A 20262-nucleotide genomic window follows, 5' to 3' on the forward strand; every position below is an offset into this window, starting at 1 on the left:
TTGTTAGTTGCACACAGGGGTGGGTTGCGATTTTCCACTCAAATGCACCTCTTTGACTCTCCAGCTGCAGACAGAGCAGGCAGGAGAGAACCCACAGCAGCTCAGGAGCACAAAGGAAAACCCTGCACAAATATTGCTTTAATATTTAAATATTAATTTAAATATTGTTTTTTGCGTGTTTGGAACAACGCCTGTCCAGAGAGGTAAGGAAACAATTCCTCCCCTCTTTTCTGTCGGGAGCAGGCGTGACATCACTTCCTCCCGTCCTGCCCCCTATTTAAAATCCCCCCTCCTGGCTGCCTTAAGAGGCACCTCCGCTCGTTTTCTGCTCTGGTGCACAAAGAAAGTCCTTCACCCTTCAGCGTCCAAGGACATCCACCCTCTTCTGCTTCTCCTTCCTCCTCCTCCTCTTCTCTCTCCCCGTTCTCCTTCCCATCTGCGGCTGCTTCAAACTCTTCCCTGCATCTCTGATCTCCTCCCCTCTCCTCTGAAAAAAAGGACCAGCAGAGAGAGAGAGAAAGAGCCATCTCTCCAGGACCTCGGCGATGCTTTCCAACAGGATCTCGCTCCTGTTCCTCTTCTCCTGCCAAGGTAAGTCTGGCAAGGGCTCGAAAGTGCCTTGGGGACGGAGGGTTGCATCTGATGCCAGCCTTGCTTGGAGCAGAACCACTCAAACCCACACGCTGTTCATTGATTTCAGGACGAGCATTGAGTTGTTGTTGTTGTTGTTCAGTCGTTCAGTCGTGTCCGACTCTTCGTGACCCCATGGACCAGAGCACGCCAGGCACGCCTATCCTTCACTGCCTCTCGCAGTTTGGCCAAACTCATGTTAGTAGCTTCGAGAACACTGTCCAACCATCTCATCCTCTGTCGTCCCCTTCTCCTTGTGCCCTCCATCTTTCCCAACATCAGGGTCTTTTCCAGGGAGTCTTCTCTTCTCATGAGGTGGCCAAAGTACTGGAGCCTCAACTTCAGGATCTGTCCTTCTAGTGAGCACTCAGGACTGATTTCTTTGAGAATGGATAGGTTTGATCTTCTTGCAGTCCATGGGACTCTCAAGAGTCTCCTCCAGCACCATAATTCAAAAGCATCAATCCAGCACCATAATTCAAAAGCATCAATTCCAGCACCATAATTCAAAAGCATTGAGTATACACCCCAAAAGCCTCTGTATAGCTTAGCCGGGAAAGTGATGTTCTGCTTCTTTCTCTCGCTCCCAACACTGGCATCTCTTAAAGCAAAAGAAGGAACTAAATTCTCTCCCCTTCTGTTTTGATTGGCCAAAGTCCCCCCTATTATTATTATTATTATTATTATTATTATTATTATTTGGAGGGGTTTATTTATGCTCAGCTGAGCTCATCCTCACTGCACCACCTCTCATCCTTTCGACTTTAAATATCTCCCTCTTGCATACTGTGTGTCCAGAGAAACCTCACGCCCCCCCACCCAGTATTTAGCAAACCAGACAAGATTGCTCGCAAGCTGCTTGGCATTCAGAATTCCGCCGATATCTTTGCAGCCTAGTTTTTGTTCTTGGCCGAAGCAACTCAAAAGGTACTTCTGCAACCTTCAAATGCTCCGTGCAAAAAAAGGGTTTAGAGACAATGTACTAAATGCTACTAAATTCCGTATTACCGCAGACAGGATGGAAAAGTTAGCTGGACTTCCCCCCCCCAAACATGATTTGGACCCTCTCCATTTATCTGTAACCATTCTCTCCAAGAGATCCTGGGTGATCTTGTCATATTTTCCCCTTTCTGATTTGGATCCCTCCTCTCCTATTTCTCAGCTCAGCCTTTTCAAAGATGTGCCTTCGCAGTGCCATCTGGAATATGACAGATACAAGCTGGTGTTCATATTTAGTTTCCCACTCGTTGTTTTTTTTTGTTTTTTTTTTCAATGAGATGTTTTTCTCCCTCCTATTTGAGGGCAGAATCACCTCTCGAAACAAAAGGTAAAAAAAAACGCTCTTAGGCACTTGGACGGCATTTCTGCCGTCTAATGATTTCAGAACCTTGGACAGCAATTCATCGGCTGCTGTCCTCTTGCTCCAGTTATTCGTGGCCGGGACCCAAGGCGCTAGCTCCAAAAGCATTATGATAAAATAGTGCATTTTAAAAGAACCTCGCCCGCCACACACACTTTGAATAGCACGTCCCTGTGCCCTAATCATGAGCTTAAGTTTCAAACACACACCACTAAAAGAGCTTCCCATGTGGCACGGCGATTGCTTGTTTGAGACACAGAAGTCCCCTAGAGCCCTTAGGCATGCGGAACGAGCTGCGCTGTGCTTTGGTTAACGGCCAAAAGGCTTGATCAAGGGGGTGGGCAGCGTGGTGTATTGGGTAGAGCTATCCCGGGGATTCACTCCCAGCTCTGCCACAAAGCTTCTTTGGGGAGGGGGGGGGGCTGAGGGTGGGTGTGTTGTGCAAAAGTCAAGTTTTCCAGGAAAGAAAACATTATAGAGTACAAATGATCACCCAACAGCTGGATACAGTGTGTGTGTGTTAGGTAATATTATAATAATAATAATAATAATAATAATAATAATAATAATAATAATAATTTATTTGTACCCCACCCATCTGGCTGGGTCTCCCCGGCCACTCTGGGCGGCTTCCAACAAATATTAAAATACATTAGAATACCACAGGTTAAAAACTTCCCTAAACAGGGCTGCCTTCAGGCAAAGAAATTGTGAGATTACCATATCACAACACCACTACCGGACCGTGTTATCATACGGGGCAGGCACTAACTAAACAGAGATGACTGCCTTGGGTTTCTATTTTGCATCTGCACAGTTACCTATTTTGATAAAGGTTTGTTATATAAATAATATTGGACAACCATAATTCCTAAACCATTTCCCCTCTGCAACCCCCCCCCCCCCAATACATTTCTGTTCCGATACTGCAATTGGGGGCCAGCTGCGGCCAGGAAAGTGCCCGCCTGCTATTTCTACCCTGATATATATCACTCTTAATTTGATTACTTTTCCCTGGGCTGTCACGCTACTGCTGAGTGGTGTAGAGTTTCTCAATAGGGTTGCTTGGGAGAGAACTTGATGGATAGAGTTTTGCCCATGATCAGGCTCTGGTTGATGAGCACATGCAGAGCTGGCAAGGTTTTTATTTATTCCCATCTGACTCACAAGGGACTCTCTCTCTCTCTCTCTCTCTCTCTCTCTCTCTCTCTCTCTCTCTCTCTCTCTGTGTGTGTGTGTGTGTGTGTGTGTCTGCTTGCCTGCCTGCCTGCCAGCCATTTGACTTGATTTTGGTTTCTTGGAGCTCTCTGCTATGCAGAACATCTTTCTGCAGAGCTCGTCTGCTCCCTGCGCAGGACAAGCTGCAGCCCGGATTTGTGCAACCCGGGTCTGTTACACAGAAACTGAAGAAGAGCTGCTTTTTAATGAGCCAGACCGGTGTTGTCTACACTGACTGGCAGTGGCAGGGTTTCAACAGGCAGGAGACTTTCCCTACCTGGAGGGGCCACTGGGGTTTGAGCTTCTGCAGGCAAAACAGATGCTCTGTCGCTGAGCTACTGCCCTTCCCTTAAGACACAGAAACGTGGGAAGCTGCCTTATTCCAAGTCACACCATAGGTCCATGTTGCTCAGCATTGTCTGCACTGGCCGGCAGCAGCTCTCCAGCATTCCAGACAAGGGCCTCTCCTGGCCCTACTTGGAGTTGCTGGGGTTGAATTTGGGACCTTCTGCATACAGAATCATTGTATTTTAATATTCTGCTGGAAGCTGCCCAGAGTGGCTGGGGAAACCCAGCCAGATGGGTGGAGTATAAATAAATTATCACCACCAAAACCATTATCATCATCATCATCATCACAGATTCTCCACCCCTATTCAATCCACAGATTGAACAAACTCGCTCTTCTAGAAGTGTCCCTTAATACAAAGCTGGTCAGTTTTCTGAATTTGTCTCCTATCATAGAATCATAGAATTGGAAGGGATCTTAAGGTAGCCCAGGGTCTGTCTGGAACCTTATATCCCAGCTCGATCACTGAGATCTTCTGCAGGAACATCGCTGGTCGTTCCCCGAGTTCATAGAATTGTGGACCTGAAAGGGACCCCTGTGGTCATCTAGTCCAACCCCCTGCAATGCAGGAACCTCAGCTATAACATCCAGGACAGATGGCCATCCAACCTCTGCTTAAAAACCTCCAAGGAAGTAGAGGCCACCATCTTCAAAGGGAGAACGTTCCACTGTCAAACAGTTCTTGCTGTCAGAAACTTCTTCCTGATGTCGAGTCGGAACCTCCTTTCTTGTAACTTGAAGCCATTGGTTCGAGTCCTACCCTCCAGAGCAGGAGAAAACAGGCTTGCTCCATCTTCCATGTGACAGCCCTTGAGATATTTGGCCATCCTATCTCCCCTCAGCCTCATCTCCTCCAGGTTAAACATACCCAGCTCCTTCAACCGTTCCTCATCAGGCTTGGTTTCCAGACCCTTGATCATCTCACCATCGTGCCCACCTTAGCAGCTTTAAAGCAAAGATCTCTGGAACTGGGATTCTTGGAACCTTTCAAAGCTTTTTCTTCTGGTAGCTCCCTTAACATGGAGCTGCTGTATGAGTCCACAATGCTGCTTTAGACAGATAAGAAGTGTTTTGTTTTGTTTTCGTTTTTAAAAAAATGTTTAGGGGTTACTCTCATTTTCCTACTCATATTGAAATACTGCCCCTCAGGGAGGCCAAACTTAGATTCACAAAATGTTTAGAGGTATGAGTCCCCCCCCCCCCAGAAAAAAGCAGGTAAGTCATGTCGTTGGTCAATCTAGCCAAATTATGACTTCTCTGACTGGCAGCTGCTCTCCAGAAGTTCCCTTCCCCACCAGCCTGTATTCCCTGGGATTGATTACCAAGGAATGCCTGGGGTTGAACCCAGGACATGCAGCATGCAAGGCACTGAGCTCTACCACTGAGCTGACTGGTGATGGTAATAATAATAATAATAATAATAATAATAATAATAATAATAATAATAACCCCGCCCATCTGGCTGAGTTTCCCCACTCGGAATGCTCCCTTCTCCCTCCCTTTTCTTCCTGGCTCAGTTCCTCCCTCTAGACCGGGGTCAGCAACCTAAGGCCCATGGGCCACAGGGGTTGTTTTACCGGCCCATGAGCCACCCCCTGAACCGAGCTGCCCACTCAGCGAGTCCCTGCACACTGCGCTAAACTGGCACAGCGGGGCGCGGGGACTTGCTTCCGTGGCGCTGGATATCACACCTGCACATGTGCAGACGCCAGAAATCGCATTTGCACAGACACAGACGCCGGAAATCACATCTGCGCAGACGCCAGAAAATTGTGGGCGTGCGCACTCACATGCGCTCGCAATCCGACCCATGGAGGGGGTTCCGCGGCAGTGAACCGGCCCAGGCAAGGTAAGCCTTGCCAGCCCCTGATCTAGACTGGCTTGGGAGTGAAGCCCGCTCGAAACTGGAACTGTTAATCACTGTCCATGTTGCCCGGGGAACTGTGTGTCTGATACCCGTGTCCTCCGGCAGGTGCCTCAACCACCCCACTCTACCTAGGAGGGCTTGTACCAGACCGAGGTCTTGGTACACGGGTCCCTGCTCAGCCTGCTGTCCCAAGTGCTTGGCGCTGATGGTGCTACAGGGACGCAGGTGGCGCTGTGGTCTAAACCACCGAGCCTCTTGGGCTTGCTGGTCAGGAGGTCGGCGGTTCGAATCCCTGGGACTGGGTGAGCTCCCGTTGCTCTGCCCCAGCTCCTGCCAACCTAGCAGTTTGAAAGCACGCCAGTGCAAGTAGATAAATAGGTACCGCTGCGGCGGGAAGGTAAACGGCGTTTCCGTGTGCTCTGGTTTCCGTCACGGTGCTCCTTTGCGCCAGAAGCGGTTTAGTCATGCTGGCCGCATGACCTGGAAAGCTGTCTGCGGACAAATGCTGGCTCCCTTGGAGATGAGCAACACAACCCCATAGTCGTCTTTGACTGGACTTAACTGTCCAGGGGTCCTTTACCTTTTTACCTTGCTGATGGGCAACTTCAAGACCACTCCTCTCATAGAATCATAGAATTGTAGAGTTGGAAGGGACCCTGCAATGCAGGGATATGCAGCTGTCCCACATGTGGATCGAACCCGCAACCTTGGTGTTATCAGGATCATGCTCTAACCAACTGAGCTATCCATAAGGAGCTGCCTTATTCTAAGCGAGACTCTTGGTCCATCTAGCTCATTGCTGTCTACACTGACTGGCAGCAACTCTCCAGGATTTCAGGAAGGGTTTTCCCCCAGCTCTACCTGGAGATGCTGGGAGATCTTGGGCTACGCGAAAGAAGAAGAGTTTGGATTTGATATCCCACTTTTCACTACCCGAAGGAGTCTCAAAGCGGCTAACATTCTCCTTTCCCTTCCTCCCCCACAACAAACCCTCTGTGAGGTGAGTGGGGCTGAGAGACTTCAGAGAAGTGTGACTAGCCCAAGGTCACCCAGCAGCTGCATGTGGAGGAGTGGAGACACGAACCCGGTTCCCCAGATTACGAGTCTACCGCTCTTAACCACTACACCACACTGGCTCTCCGGGCCTCCTGTCTAATTTTGAAGGGGATCTTATTTTGGAGGTTGGGCACGCATGGGTGAAAGCTCAAAGCCCAGTAACAGGATCCACTTTCCTGCCTGGTTCCGGGTCAATTTGTGTTAGAGAGGCAGGGTGGTGTAGTGGGTTAGAGGTTGGCACCGGGACCTGGGAGCCCAGAGTTCGAATCCCGACTCAGCCACGAAGCACACTGGGTGACCTTGGTGCAGTCCCTGCCTCTCAGACTGACCTACCTCGCAGGGTTGTTGTGAGGAGAAAAACGGGGAGGAGGGAGAACCACGCACAACAGCCTGAGTTCCTCAAAAGAGAGGTGGGATATAAATGCAAGCAATAAAGAGATCGGCAGATCTCTAAGCGGTGGCTGGGTTGCTCTGGCTAGCATGCGGCTTTCATCAAATTAAGCTTAGCTGAAAGGGAGCATCCCTTACATCTTATCAACTGGGGTGATCTAAGGTTTGTTTTGGGAGTGCAGCTGGGTTAAAATTCCAATTCCCTCTGTTTCATTTGCAATGTCACCTTGACTCAGAGCATGTTGGGCGTGTAGGGATCTCTGGATCAGACTCTGTTGTGCAACAGCCCCATATCAGTCAACGTTTCCCTTTTCTTGCGAGGAATCCTATTCGGAATAAGGGAATTTCCCTTTTAAAAAAGGGGAAAGTTGACAGCTATGCCCCCCCCCCTTGGGACAACTTCAGAGCACCTCACTCGCTTGCAGGAGTTTCTCAGGTTGGTCTTTCATCAAGAAACATCTCAAGAGCTTGGAGAGAGATTCTGAATGGTTGCCAGCTCACCAACAGATTGATTCTGCATGAAGCAGATTCCAATCTTACCATAACCCCCCCAGGCACACCCTGGCTGTATGATTAAAAAATATGTATGTATGTATGTCGTCTTCTTATTTGGCGTCTTCTTATTTGTCTTCCATAAACACGGTTTTAACAGGTAGGTAGCCGTGTTGGTCTGCCATAGTCGAAACAAAATTTTAAAAAATTCCTTCCAGTAGCACCTTAGAGACCAACTAAGTTTGTTCTTGGTATGAGCTTTCGTGTGCTGAAGAAGTGTGCATGCACACGAAAGCTCATACCAAGAACAAACTTAGTTGGTCTCTAAGGTGCTACTGGAAGGAATTTTTTAAAATTTTGTTTCGACGGTTTTAACAATGAGTCCGTAAGTGACTGTGGAGGCCAATTCTGGACCCACACGTCCTTCCACAGTGGGGACATAGGTTTCCAGATGGGAGCTGATCACGGTGAGGGTTTGCCAAGCGTGCCTTCCTCCTAGCACGTTTCTCCCTTGAGTCCTGAGTTCGAGTGTCTTCAAAGCCCATGACACCTTTGGTAAAGGCTGTTCTCCAATTGGAGAACATGGTGTGTGTGTGTGTGTGTGTGTGTGTGTGTGTGTGTGTAAATTTAATAAATAATAATGATGTTAAGGTACTCCAAAGGTTACCTTGGGGGTATGGTGTGCATGCAGAGCTGTCTGACTCCCCAGTTCTCATTCAGGCTGTGCCTGCAGCTGTCAATCAAACAGGGAACCAATTCCAGCCTTGTCTGCAACAATACCTAGTGGTAGCCGAGTTAAAGATAATGTATTTTTCGTCTTTTGGAAAGGAAATGGGAGAAGGTGGCTGCCAGCTGTGTTTTGGTGTTAACAGCCTTGCACTAAACAATTTCCACTCTCTCTTTGTTCAGCATCTCCCCCCCCCCCCGTTTCTTGTTGTTGTGCTGCATCCAGGATTATGTAATAGTCTTATGCAAGATGAAAGATCAGCTCACCTGAACAACTTAGCACTATTCAATCTTCCTAAATCCTCGGGCTCTCTCTGTCTCCAGCCTGTTGCAGGTGGGCAGAGAGGATTGCCAGATCACCCCTCGAAGACTGCTAAATCCCATCATCTTCTTAGGTCCACACCTTGAACTCTCAACACAGGACCTGCTCGGATTCAGCCGAGATTTATTTTAAAAGTGAACGGTTTTCCCTCTAAAAATGAAAAAAGCTAACAAAGTTGGCTAGCTGCAACATCGATTTTCCTGTAAAGCCATCGTTTTTGTTCTTTTTTGTAAAACCTTGATATATAATTTTATATAATTATAAACCTTGATAAAATTTAGATTTATTTATATTTAATAAATCTAAATTTTATCAAGGTTTATAATTATATAAAATTATATATCAAGGTTTATAATTATATATAATTATATAATTAAAAGGTTTATAAAAATACAAAAGTTCATATATCTTTCCTTTTTAAAAAACCAAACCAAGACTTTTATATAGATACAATAAAAACACAGAAGGAGGGGGGAAATAGAGACGGAAGAACAAATAAATAATTAAAAAGAACAGAAAAGAGGTTAAAAGAGAAAGATAGGAGAATAAGCTGTCAGTTTTGTTCTAATGGGGAGTAAGCTCCATCTACAAATAAATCTAAATTTTATCAAGGTTTATAATTATATAAAATTATATATCAAGGTTTATCATTATATATAATTATATAATTAAAAGGTTTATAAAAATACAAAAGTTCATATATCTTTCCTTTTTTTAAAAACCAAACCAAGACTTTTATATAGATACAATAAAAACACAGAAGGAGGGGGGGAAATAGAGAAGGAAGAACAAATAAATAATTAAAAAGAACAGAAAAGAGGTTAAAAGAGAAAGATAGGAGAATAAGCTGTCAGTTTTGTTTTGGGGAGTAAACTCCATCTACAAAATGCCAACTTCCCCTCCTGTGCTGAACAGTACTTTTTTTTGAGATTTTTTAAAAAATAAAATAAAAAATGACTGCTACATTTCTGCATTTTGGCTGCTGCTACAAAAGCCTTAGAGTGAGGTCCAAAACCTAAGCAGCAGCAGGCATTTTGGCCTTGGAGCAGAGCTGAAGACTTTGTTCACATCATACACGCTCGTTTCTAAGCGAAGAAAGGAGCTCCTTTTAAACTTTTTTTTTGCAGATAATAATAATAATGACAAAACGTTTCCCCGGTTCTTGGCAACCTTAGGGCCAGGAACGCGCTCATTCTTTGCAAGACAATTGGGAACAAGCTGTACCAGGATTAACAATGCTGTGTGCCTTCTGGGCATAATAAGTGTCATTTTTAAAAAAAACATCTGTGAACAGCTGTCCCCCATGCAATTTTAATAAGCTAGGCTTACTGGGCAAAATTAAGAGCGAGAAAGAGATGCGGTGCCCCGGCACCTGCACAGGTTGGACACGCTGAGTCTCTTTCGCTCTGTCATTGTCTCGCTCCTTCAGCACCTGAGAGGACAGAAAGGCAAAATGGATAAAGGCTGCTTTTCAAAAGCCTAGCCTCTCTGTTTTCCTTTCCTTTCCTTTCCCTCAATCCCTTTCTCGTTTAGACTGCAAGCTCCTGGGGGCAGAGAGCTGTCTTTTCCACTTGTCCTTATTCTGCAAAATGCTTTGCACACTGACGGCGCTATATAACAAACGGGTTCGGAGGAGCAAATTGGAGGCGAGGTTTGCAAAGAGCCAAGGGGTGTGTGTGTTTAAAACGTGCTGTTGTTTTTCAACAGCAGGGAAAACTTGGGCAAGAGCTTTTGACGTGCAGACAGAGGCGGAGCTGGTGGGGAAACCTCTGCCGAAACAGCCGCTTGTATGTCTCGACAGTTCAGCACGTCGTTGGCCTATGGAACTCACAGCCACAGGAGGCAGCGGTGGCCGCCAAGCTAGAGAGCCTTTCAAAGAGCATTGGACAAATTCACAGAGGAGAAAACCATCAATGGCTGCTAGCCTTTACAGATGGGAGCAATAATGCTTCTGGGTATCGGTTGGGGCTGCAGGAGGGAGGGGACTTGTGTTCAAGTCCTGCTCAAGGGTTTCCCATGGGCAACCACTGTGAGAACAGGGTGCTGGGTGTGACGGATTGGCCCTAGGGTGGCGGGAGTTATTACCTCCCGGCTCAGAAGGAGTTTATCCACCTTCATCTTAACTGACAGCTCATCCTTTGGGGGCGGGGCGCCCCCCCTTTAAAAGGGGGGAACAGCCAAGAGGGAGGGTGTGTGTGGAGACAGGGAAGAAGAAGGGTGTGGGGCCAGGATAGTGGCGGATTAGGTTAGGATTAGTTTAACATGAAACTAGAGTTTGAAAGATGTTTCTGTGCTACTACAACTAAGATTGCGAAAGCATGAATCTTTTAAACAACTATGTCCTCAAGAAAATAAAGTTCAGTTCTTTTTGGTGCCAAGGAGGAATCGTCATTATTGGTCCAGCAGGGTATCAAATCTCACAGAGGTGTGGACTTGAGAAAGGGCAAAACTTACCTGAGGGAAAGGGAGGTGATAGTTTGTGTCCTAGAGTCACACAGAAAAGTGTTAGATGGGGAAAACCTAGAGTGCCACGAAGTTGTTGAGGCAAATCGATACAGTGGGGATCCGAGCTGAGGGAGGCCCTTTACTATAGGCAAGAGGTTGTCCATTTAAGTAACCCAGAGTATTGAGGATACCAGGCCACGAAAGCTGGAAAAAAGACTCTCATTACGAATAAGTCCTTGAAGTAAGAGGGGTTTGTTTTGAGGCGAACCGAGTGGAGGGGGGTTGGTTTCATCCTGTACCCTTGTAATTTTAGTAATTGAGGGGTGGGGTTCGTCGCACTGGGCTAGCTGAAACACAAACCCTGCCTTCTTTTTATATTTGATCAGCCTGCTTGAACGGTTGGGGGGTTGGTGGGTGGGGTTCAGGAGCCCCATCTCTGCTTACGGACGCATGGCCTTGAGCAAAAGGTATTGTCCCTCCCATTTTACAGAGGGGAAGTTAAGGCTAACAGCGACCTACCTCGCAGGGTGATTGTGCGCCCCGTGTTTGTAGCGAGGTGATCATCCTCTGTGTTCCAAAGCTCCAGTGACGTGTGAATATTTCTGACCCAACAAACAAGAGGTACTCTCTTCTTTTTCCAGCCCTGGCGCTGCCGTTACCCACCCAGCTCTCGGAGGAGGATGAAAAGGTAAGAATAGGAGAAAGGGGGGGGGGTCGTGTTACCTATATTGGACCCCATATGTGCTATACCTTTAAAGCTTCCCCCAAAGAATTATGGGAAGTGTAGTTTGTCAAAGGTGCTGAGAGTTGTTATTATGTATTAAATTTACATACTAACCTATACCTGCAAGTCTCAGGGTGGTGCACAGACAGGAGACTTCTATTCCTCCCCCCCCCCAGGTGCAATTCTTAGAATGCTTAATAATAATAATAATAATAATAATAATAATAATAATAATAATAATAATATTTAGATGCTGCCCGTCTGACTGGGTTGCCTCAGTCACTGATCGGCTTCTAGCAAAACTATAAGAACACAATAAAACATCAAACATCAAAAACTTCCCTATAAAGGGCTTTTGTGATCAATTCCTCTTCCCAGGGAGCTCTGGGATTCATAGCTCTGTTCAGGGCTTTTTTTTTTTTCCTAAAAAGATGTTTAGGGGTACTCTCATTTTCCTACTCATATTGAAATACTGCCCCTCAAGGAGGCCAAAGTTGAGATTCACAATATGTTTTGGGGTATGCGCACCCCTGCGTTCCCCCAGAAAAAAGCACTGGTTGTTTACAGGGGTGTCCAAACTTTTTTCAAAGAGGGCCAGATTTGATGAAGTGAACATGCGTGAGGGCCGACCGAAGGGCCAACTGAAGCTTTTTTTTTTTTTAGGATTTTACCCCAGGAAATAAACGGCCACGGGGGCCAGATTAAACCAACCAGCGGGCCGGATTAGGCCCCCGGAACAGACTTTGGATATACCTGTGTTAGGATGACGGGACGGGACGGGGGTTCCTAGCAACTCTCTGCATGCTTAACAAAACTACAGCTCCCAGAATTATTTGCAGGAAGCCATACCTTTTTCTTAAAGTGATATGACGCTGCTTTAAACGGATAGTGCAGATGGGGCTATGATGAGATGAGAAAGCTAAACTGGGAGATTTGACGGAGGAACACCATGTTGCAGTGATTCAGAGAATGGGTGGTTGAGAGCCTGGACTTGCTCACATCCCAGATTTAGAGGGCTAAGGCTGTTTGATTACGGTCCGTCCGTGTCACAATGGTGGGATTTCTAGTCCTGGAGGAACGTGGTGTACAATGAAAAGATGGAGGGTGGGAGACAGGACTCCTGTGTGCTTGCGAAGAGATATGGAGCTAGTCCTGGTTGGGTGCCTCTTCTCAGCATTAGCAGTGCGGGTGGTGGAAGTGAGAAGCGAACCTACTGATGATGGCTGAAGAAAGTCTGGGAGAAACTTCGGGTTGCCACCTCTTTTTGGGCAGGGCTGTGGGGAAAGGCAGAAATTCAACAGACGAAGCTTTCTCCCATCCTGTGTCCCCCCTCTCTGCTTTATCACTGAACTACCATCTGTCAAAGAGCGGTTCGAGGCACAAGAGCCCCACTTGAGTTGTGGAGGGCGGGAGGAGAAATATAGTTACATCAACGCATGAAAAAGGGAGAGAGAGACCCCAGTTCATTTTGGTGTTTGTGTGGTTTTTTCTTTGTTTTGTTTTTTGCCAGGTTACTAAGTGCATCACTGAAATCCTCGCAGACACCCTCTCCAGACCCAGCCCAATTCCGGTGACCACTGAATGCACGAAGATACTTAGAGAGGGTAAGTTACAATCTGTGTGGTCAAACTCCTTAAGCAGTGTCTGCAAATACCCACATCCTCAAGGTAAGGTGAAAATAGGCCTTTTCAGTGGTGGCTCCCCACTTGTGTAATGTTGCCAGAAAGAGGCAAGGCCCCACTGCATCTGTGTTGCCTAGCAACCGTCAGCAGCAGCAGCAGGAAGAAGAAGAGACAGGGCAGCCTTATCTTTTCCGGCAACCACCAGCAGAGGGAGCCACTGCTCTCGGTTGTTGCTGCCTAACAACAGCCACCAGAAAATCAGAAGCAGGCCTGCTGTTGCGACAGTGTTGCCTGGCAACAGCCTCTCTGTTGCTTAGCTACCACCACTAGGATGGGAGAACTGTGTGCCACAGCCTCTGGGCAGGGGCAAGCGTGAAGGAGGCCCTGTTTGTGTGGTAAATTGCCACAGAACAGGCAAGGCTTTATCAGGGCCTCTTTTGTGCAATTGTTTCTCATGGGACAACAGGCCTAAACTATTCAACGTTTATTATTCAGATGGTTATACCCCAATGGCTTACAAACATACGAACCTCTATGATTCTAACCTGCTTCCCTTCAGACATTCTGGACTACAAATCCCATCAGCCCTGCTGGTCCGGGCTGATGGGAGCTGTAGTCCCAGACATCTGGAGGAGACCTGCCCGGTGAAGGCTGCAATGGATGGCGGTGAAACACACAAAGGCATACACCTGTACTTTTATCTCAAACCACACCACGCGGCAGCCTGTAATCCCCTGCTGAGCGTAGAGACCCCTATTCCCCTCATGGAGCTACAGTTCCCAGAATTACATGTTGAAAAGGTATTGATTGTTAAGCCCTTCTGTAGCTCTGTGAGGGGAATGGGGGGTGGTTTTTTTCTCAACTCTCAGCACCCTTAACAAACAACATCTCCCAGAATGCTTTGGGGGAAGCCATGACTGTCTCAAGTTACCACTTAGTGCTTTAAATGGATGGTGCGAACTCCGAGATCAGAGGGAGGAGAAGGTGCAAGAAGATTGGAAGAAATTTAAAGAATATTTGAAACTGCGTTAAAAGATAAGACATTTGAAATTGAAATCAGTGGCTATTATAGGCGATAGCGATAAAATGTTAGTTTAAAATAGGATGTAAGTAGTTAGAATTGTGATTTTGTGTATTTTTGTTAAGAAAAAGATTTGATATAAGATAATAGATTAAGGATTAAGATAAGTTGTGAAAGAAGAATTTAAAGTGGTTATAAAGTTACTACAATATATTTTAAATGAACGCAGAAGAGAGGACGTGAGGAAGTCCCCCAAGTAAGGTTATAAATAAGATTAGAATAGTTAACTAAATGTATGGGTTGGTTTTGTTTTTTTTAGCTGTGTTGTTTATTGTGTTTGCTTTGTATTTTGTATTTGTATGTATTTTTGTGGGGGTTTTTTCTTGTTAAAATACCAATAAATTCTTATAAAAATAAAATAAAATAAAATAAATAAATGGATGGTGCGAATGCGGTAGTCCCCTAGCAGAGGCCGAGGTGCTTTTCTGAGGTTGAACAACTGGAACAACTCCTTTGCACTGCTGGCTTTCAAAGCCGCCCGCCATGTGCGCGATGTCTGGAATCCATGATACTCGCTGCGAGTTTAATTGGCCCCCGTGTCTGGTTTTTTTTTCAGACGAGAGAGTCCTTGCGCTGCTTCACCACCAGCACCTGCTCACTGAGCTGGAGGAACTCGCGCATCAAGGTAAACGGGCTGGCCAAATCCAGCCATTCCCCGTTCCCTCGAGGAAACGTCCTTCTGAACCTTGAAATCCGTTTTGCAAGGGCTGAGATTAGTGCCAGCTCCAGGGTGTTGGGGAACCTTGGTTTCTATTTATTTATTTATTTATTTACTACCCCACATAGCTCAAGGTGGCACACCTCCCCCCCATTTTATCCTCCAGTGTGGTGTAGTGGTTAAGAGCGGTGGACTCGTAATCTGGTGAACCGGGTTCGCGTCTCCTCTCCTCCGCATGCAGCTGCTGGGTGACCTTGGGCTAGTCACACTTCTCTGAAGTTTCTCAGCCCCACTCACCTCACAGAGGGTTTGTTGTGGGGGAGGAAGGGAAAGGAGAATGTGAGCCGCTTTGAGACTCCTTCGGGTAGGGATAAAGCGGGATATCAAATCCAAACTCTTGTTCTTCTTCTCTTCTTCTCAAAAAAAACCCCTGGGAGGTAGGTTAGGCTATGAGAGACAGTGTCTCTCTCAAGATCACCCGGTGAACTTCGTGGCCAGGTGGGGACTAGAACCTCTGTCTCCCAAGTCTTCGTCCAATACACTAAACACTACAACACACTGGCTCCCAAACTATTGATGGCATCAATTAGGAGGGTTTTAGACACGGAGTCTCTCTCAGTGCTACCTGAAGATGTTAGGGATTGAACTGGAGACTTGGGGGGGGGGACAGAGAGACTTCAGCAGAAGTTGCAGCTGCCATCTCCCCCACCCCCACCCACAAAATCAAGGAGCTAAAAGTAGGGTTGCCATATACCCGGGATTTCCCTGACATAGTCATAATACTACAATAGGAAGCAGTGTTTGGGTGAAAATCACTAAAAAAAAAATCAGGGAAAACCTGGGTGTATGGCAACCCATGTCAGCGGTGGTTTTTTTTGGCGATTTCCCTGAAAAATAGCCCCAAAACTTTTTGGCATCTTTCCTTAAAAATAGCTCCAAAACTTAAAAAAAAGCTCAACAACTTTTTGAAATATGGCAACCCTAGCTAAAAGTTTCTGTGTGGCAGGTAAAATAAAAAAAAAGATGGTTGCTGGTCCTACTCAAGAGTAGAACCACTGAGAGAGACATGACTAACTTGAATTCATTAATTTCAGCTGGTCTACCCCAGGTAGGACTTCAAGTGAATATCACCCACTGTCACACACACAAAAAAACAACAACCATGACAGCTTACATACTTTTGTGGTGGCTCCCATTTTAATTTACCCACCATGTGTGCTGGACCTAGAACTTGGCATTGTGGGGAAATTAAGATGGCGGGTGCAAATATGGCTGCCAAGGGTCCTGGAGTGGGGTTGCTCAGGACGCAGTGGCCTCCTGCAGGCACCACAAATGACATGGCCTCCAGAAAGTTAGACAACGTTGGTGCCAGGCCTGGTTGGGGAGGGAACATGGGGTGAGAGAGGCCCAAATATCGAAGCGGAGATGGTGTGAAACTGCAGCAGGACTGGGAGAAAATGTCTGCGAAACAGACATACACACAAAAAAGAGAGCAAAAGGCAGAATTGTTTGGGACTTTTTAGGCAAAAAAAACCCAACAACAACAAAAAATACCCCTACCTTCGGTTGCTTTCCCTGAAATTATCTCATTCCCACTGCAGAAAATGAGAAGCATCATCTGGGACATGAAGGCAACCATGATGTTTGGGAGAAGGAGGAGCAAGAGGAAGTGAAGAAGAGAGATGTGAAGCCTGCCCAGCAGAAGGAAGAGGCTGCCTTGGAGAAGACAGAGGAGCAAAACGGGCACGCAAGTAAAGAGGAGCAGGAGCTGAAAGAGTTTGAGAAGATGGAGAAGACTGAGGAGAAGGTGAAGGAAGAGAAAGTCTCCCAAGGAGAGGAGAACAGAGAGGCTTTGGAGGAACAAGACAAGGAGCGGATGGAGGAGGAAGAAGAGGGTGAGGAGAGCGACGAGGAGGACGAAGCGAGGAAGAAGAAGAGAAGCTCCTCAGAGACGTGGTCTTCTAAGGAATATTTTGGGCACATCAAGAAGCGAGGCCCCGGGCCGCCAAAGATCAGGAAGGTGATGCTTCGAGGAAGTCAAGAAGACGAGAAGAGGAACGGGCTGAGCAAGAGACACTTCAGATCAGAGGAGGAAGAGGAGAGCTCTGAAGAGGAGCCAAAGAAATACCACCACGGAAGGTATAGCGATGGCCACCATCACCACGAGGACTGGGAGGAGGAGGAGGAGGAGGAAAAGAAGAAGAGATCTGATCTGGCGAAGAGGGTGGCTGAGAAGGCCAGCGATGAGGAGACCGCCCAGTTTGAGGAGGAAGAGAAAGGCGTGAAGATCTCCAACTCCCAGGCCCAGCTCCACGGAGGCTGGAAGCCATGGGGAGAAGGAGGGGAGAAGGATGAGGAGAAAGAAGGCAAGGTGAGGCATGGACATCACCACAAACCAGCCGGCTTTGACCTCAAGAAGAGGCACCGGAAGGACGAGGTCTATTTGAAGGGCGGCAGGTATCGTGGCCGTGAAGAGGAGGAAAGGGAGCCCTCTCCGAGTGAGGTCAGTATCCATGTTGCACTCGTTCCCATCATAAGGCTTGAGTTGGTTAGGTAGCAAGAGGCGGGGGGGGGGGAGAGAAGCAGATGGACAGTTATCCCAACGGAGAGGTTTAGAAAGCGGAGGTCTCCCAAGAGTCACTGTTGGGACCTGTGCTTTTTATCTTGTTCATCAGCCGCTTTTAAACGAGTAGTCAGATGAACTGTGGAACTCATCCCTGCAGGGGGCAGTGACAGCTACCCACCTGGATGGCTTTGAAAGGTTTGGACAAATATATGGAGGGAAATGCTGCTGAATACCAGTTCCTGGAAACCGCAGGAGGGGAGAGGGCTCTTGTGCTCGGATCCTGCTCATGGGTCCCCACAGGCTACTGTGAGAACAGGAGGCTGGATTAGATGGGCCACTGGCTTGATCCAGCAAGCTCTCCTTGTGTTCTCCTGAGTTATCTTCTCTGGGGCAAGGGAACGGAGAACACAAACTGACAAACTGGCCCCAGAGGCACTCAAATCTGGAAGAGGTTTGCAGGGATGTGGAATCTGAAGAGATAAACCCGAGACCGTCTGGAAACGCAGAACTGTGAGAACGAGAGAACACTTACACAGCATCAGGGTGTTATAAAAAAATTCTGTAACTGGGTCCGTCTCCAGAAGGGAGTCCGTAACCCCGGGAAGAGCGCTATAATTTAAGAGCCCCTTCCCAACAACGCAGCATAAAGACAAAGGCAATACCGAGTCTCCCAAAGCAAGGCCTTGTTTCATTAGAAACAGTTGCAGCAGGGTGTTTTGCGAGCAAAAGGCCTAGAACAATGGAGCGCACGCTCCTATATAGACTTTTGAAATTGCCCCCCTCCAGCTCAAGACCACCGCTCCATACATCATGGACACATCATGAAAGGGGAGGTCTGGTGGCAGTAATCTGAGCATCCTGGACCCTGCCCCCCCCCCATGTCTCCTCTTGCCCTCCACAAAACCCATCAAGTGAAAACAAAGGAGATATTTACATTTCCCCGCTTCCCAGCAAAGTTAATCACACCCTTTTGTCTGGCACTGGTATCAGGATGCCAAGGATTTTCACTTTAATTCCCGAAATAATGGGAAGGTTCCCCCAACCTTGCAGAGAAGCAGTTTATCAGTTTGGGAGTGAAAATTGGTGTGAGGCCTGGGGTAGCATAGGTCTTCAGTATCTCATCTGCAACCTGAGCAGGCCCTCCAGAAAGCAAGTAAAAGCTAGGAGAATTCTAACTCAGTAGCTTAAAAAAAAAATTAATTCTGCAGTGCATCCCAACCAGAAACTTTGTCTTTCCAAACCCTGAAGGCTTGAGATCCATGGAGAGATCGAAGGGAGGGTGTTATCCACCCTCCTACCTTCGCAGCATCACCTTTCAGCCACTGCAGGTACTGGGGAGGCCTCTCCTCTCCTCTCTCTCATATGCATACTGTATCCTCTCTCCTTCCAGGTCCAGGAGCTGGAGAAGCTTGAAGAGATCGAGAGGGAGCTGAAGAGGGCAGCTGAGAAGCTGGAGGAGCTCAAGAGGGGGTAGCCCCTTTCCACCCTATGGGCAGATGGGTAGGGTAGAAGAGGAGGCGAGGTGGCCTCTTTGTGAACCCACCTGCCCACCAAATTCTCCTCCATCTCCTAATAAGCAATCCCTGTATATATATAATCTCTCTCCCTCCAGCTTGGCTTTCGACTGTTAAAAGGAGCTTTCCCTTGCTTTTAAAACACACACACACACACACACACACAAACCTCCACCCTGGCAGGCTTTAGCACAGAGATGGGGGACCTGCTTGCCCCTCCAGCTGTTGGACTACTACCCCCCCCAACCCCCCCCCCCCGACTATTGGGCCAGCCTGGCTGGGGCTGATGGGAACCGGAGTCCTGAGAGCGGCCACCTCTGAGCAGCGCAGGGTCCCTTCACAATAGTCACACGGCCACCACGCTCCTTCTTAGATTTATACAATTAAATTTCAAAATGAATTAGTAATCCGCGATGCATTGCAACAATCAGTGTTGACCTCCTTTCAGCCAGGCCCACCATTTCCCCATTAACAAGCACCGACAAATGATATGGAGTGCTCCTGTATCTTCACAAGTTTTCCCATTGTCCTTGGCAGAACCTGCAGACCTTTCTCTCGAAACCGGCACACTTTTTTGTGTTTCCAGTGCTGCTGAAAGCTTAGCTTCGGAGCACACAGGGGCTAAGAAGCTCCCCTTTCATGCTGATGGGGCAGCTGGAGGCTGAGAATCCTTTTGCTGAAATAGTAAGGTGTCTCCAACCACAACTACTACCACCTGACTCTGGACCACTGCACCCGAGGAACTAGCAGGTCCCCAGCCCTGAGGCTCCGAGAATGCTCTGTTCTTATAGCTACACTTTTATAGCTACACCTGCGCTTCAGGGTCCTTTTTGCAAACCAGCAGGGCCAGCTCTGACCGCATCTGAAGTTCTCCCTATGCTGCTGTGGCTATTCTGTACACCCAAGTCAGGACCTTCAGGGTCGCTTTATAGCACAGCACCTCCACGCTTCCACAAGAGCATCATCTCATTGTTGCTCCCGGAAGAGCGAGGAGAGTCCGCTTTGCCAGATTCCTGCACTGCTGGGGGCTGCACTGGATGACCCTCGTGGTCCCTTCCAACTCTACAATTCTATAATATTATGAAATAAAAGGAGGCCTGCCATTCCTGTGCTGCGTACCAGGAAACACATAGACAAGACCAGAACTACAGCCCTCTGCAGGATCAAGGCAATGGCCAAACAGATTCAGTAATCATAGAACTGGAAGGGACCACAACGGTCACCTAGTCCAACTGGGCAGGA

At 47.4% G+C, this 20262-nt stretch overlaps 1 protein-coding gene across 1 annotated transcript; it reads left to right on the forward strand.

Moving 5' to 3' along the window:
• The first annotated feature begins 302 nt into the window (after window positions 1–302).
• On the forward strand, window positions 303–19195 carry CCER2 (coiled-coil glutamate rich protein 2). Its single transcript, XM_033158453.1, has 6 exons — window positions 303–591; window positions 11497–11543; window positions 13090–13183; window positions 14839–14907; window positions 16542–17443; window positions 18897–19195. Exons 1-6 carry the CDS (start codon window positions 546–548, stop codon window positions 18978–18980), a joined length of 1242 nt encoding a protein of 413 aa, XP_033014344.1. The 5' UTR covers window positions 303–545; the 3' UTR covers window positions 18981–19195.
• The last annotated feature ends 1067 nt before the right edge of the window (window positions 19196–20262 follow it).

The sequence above is a fragment of the Lacerta agilis genome, chromosome 8 (assembly GCF_009819535.1).
Source record: "Lacerta agilis isolate rLacAgi1 chromosome 8, rLacAgi1.pri, whole genome shotgun sequence".
Lineage (NCBI taxonomy): Eukaryota > Metazoa > Chordata > Lepidosauria > Squamata > Lacertidae > Lacerta > Lacerta agilis.

What these genes read in the sequence shown, in the direction of transcription:
- CCER2 (XM_033158453.1), top strand. Translation starts at nt 546, where the DNA reads ATGCTTTCCAACAGGATCTCGCTCCTGTTCCTCTTCTCCTGCCAAG. An exon ending in GTTCCTCTTCTCCTGCCAAG is followed by an intron (nt 592 to 11,496) that starts GTAAGTCTGGCA and finishes TTCTTTTTCCAG; the next exon opens with CCCTGGCGCTGCCGTTACCC. An exon ending in GGGAGCCCTCTCCGAGTGAG is followed by an intron (nt 17,444 to 18,896) that starts GTCAGTATCCAT and finishes CTCTCCTTCCAG; the next exon opens with GTCCAGGAGCTGGAGAAGCT.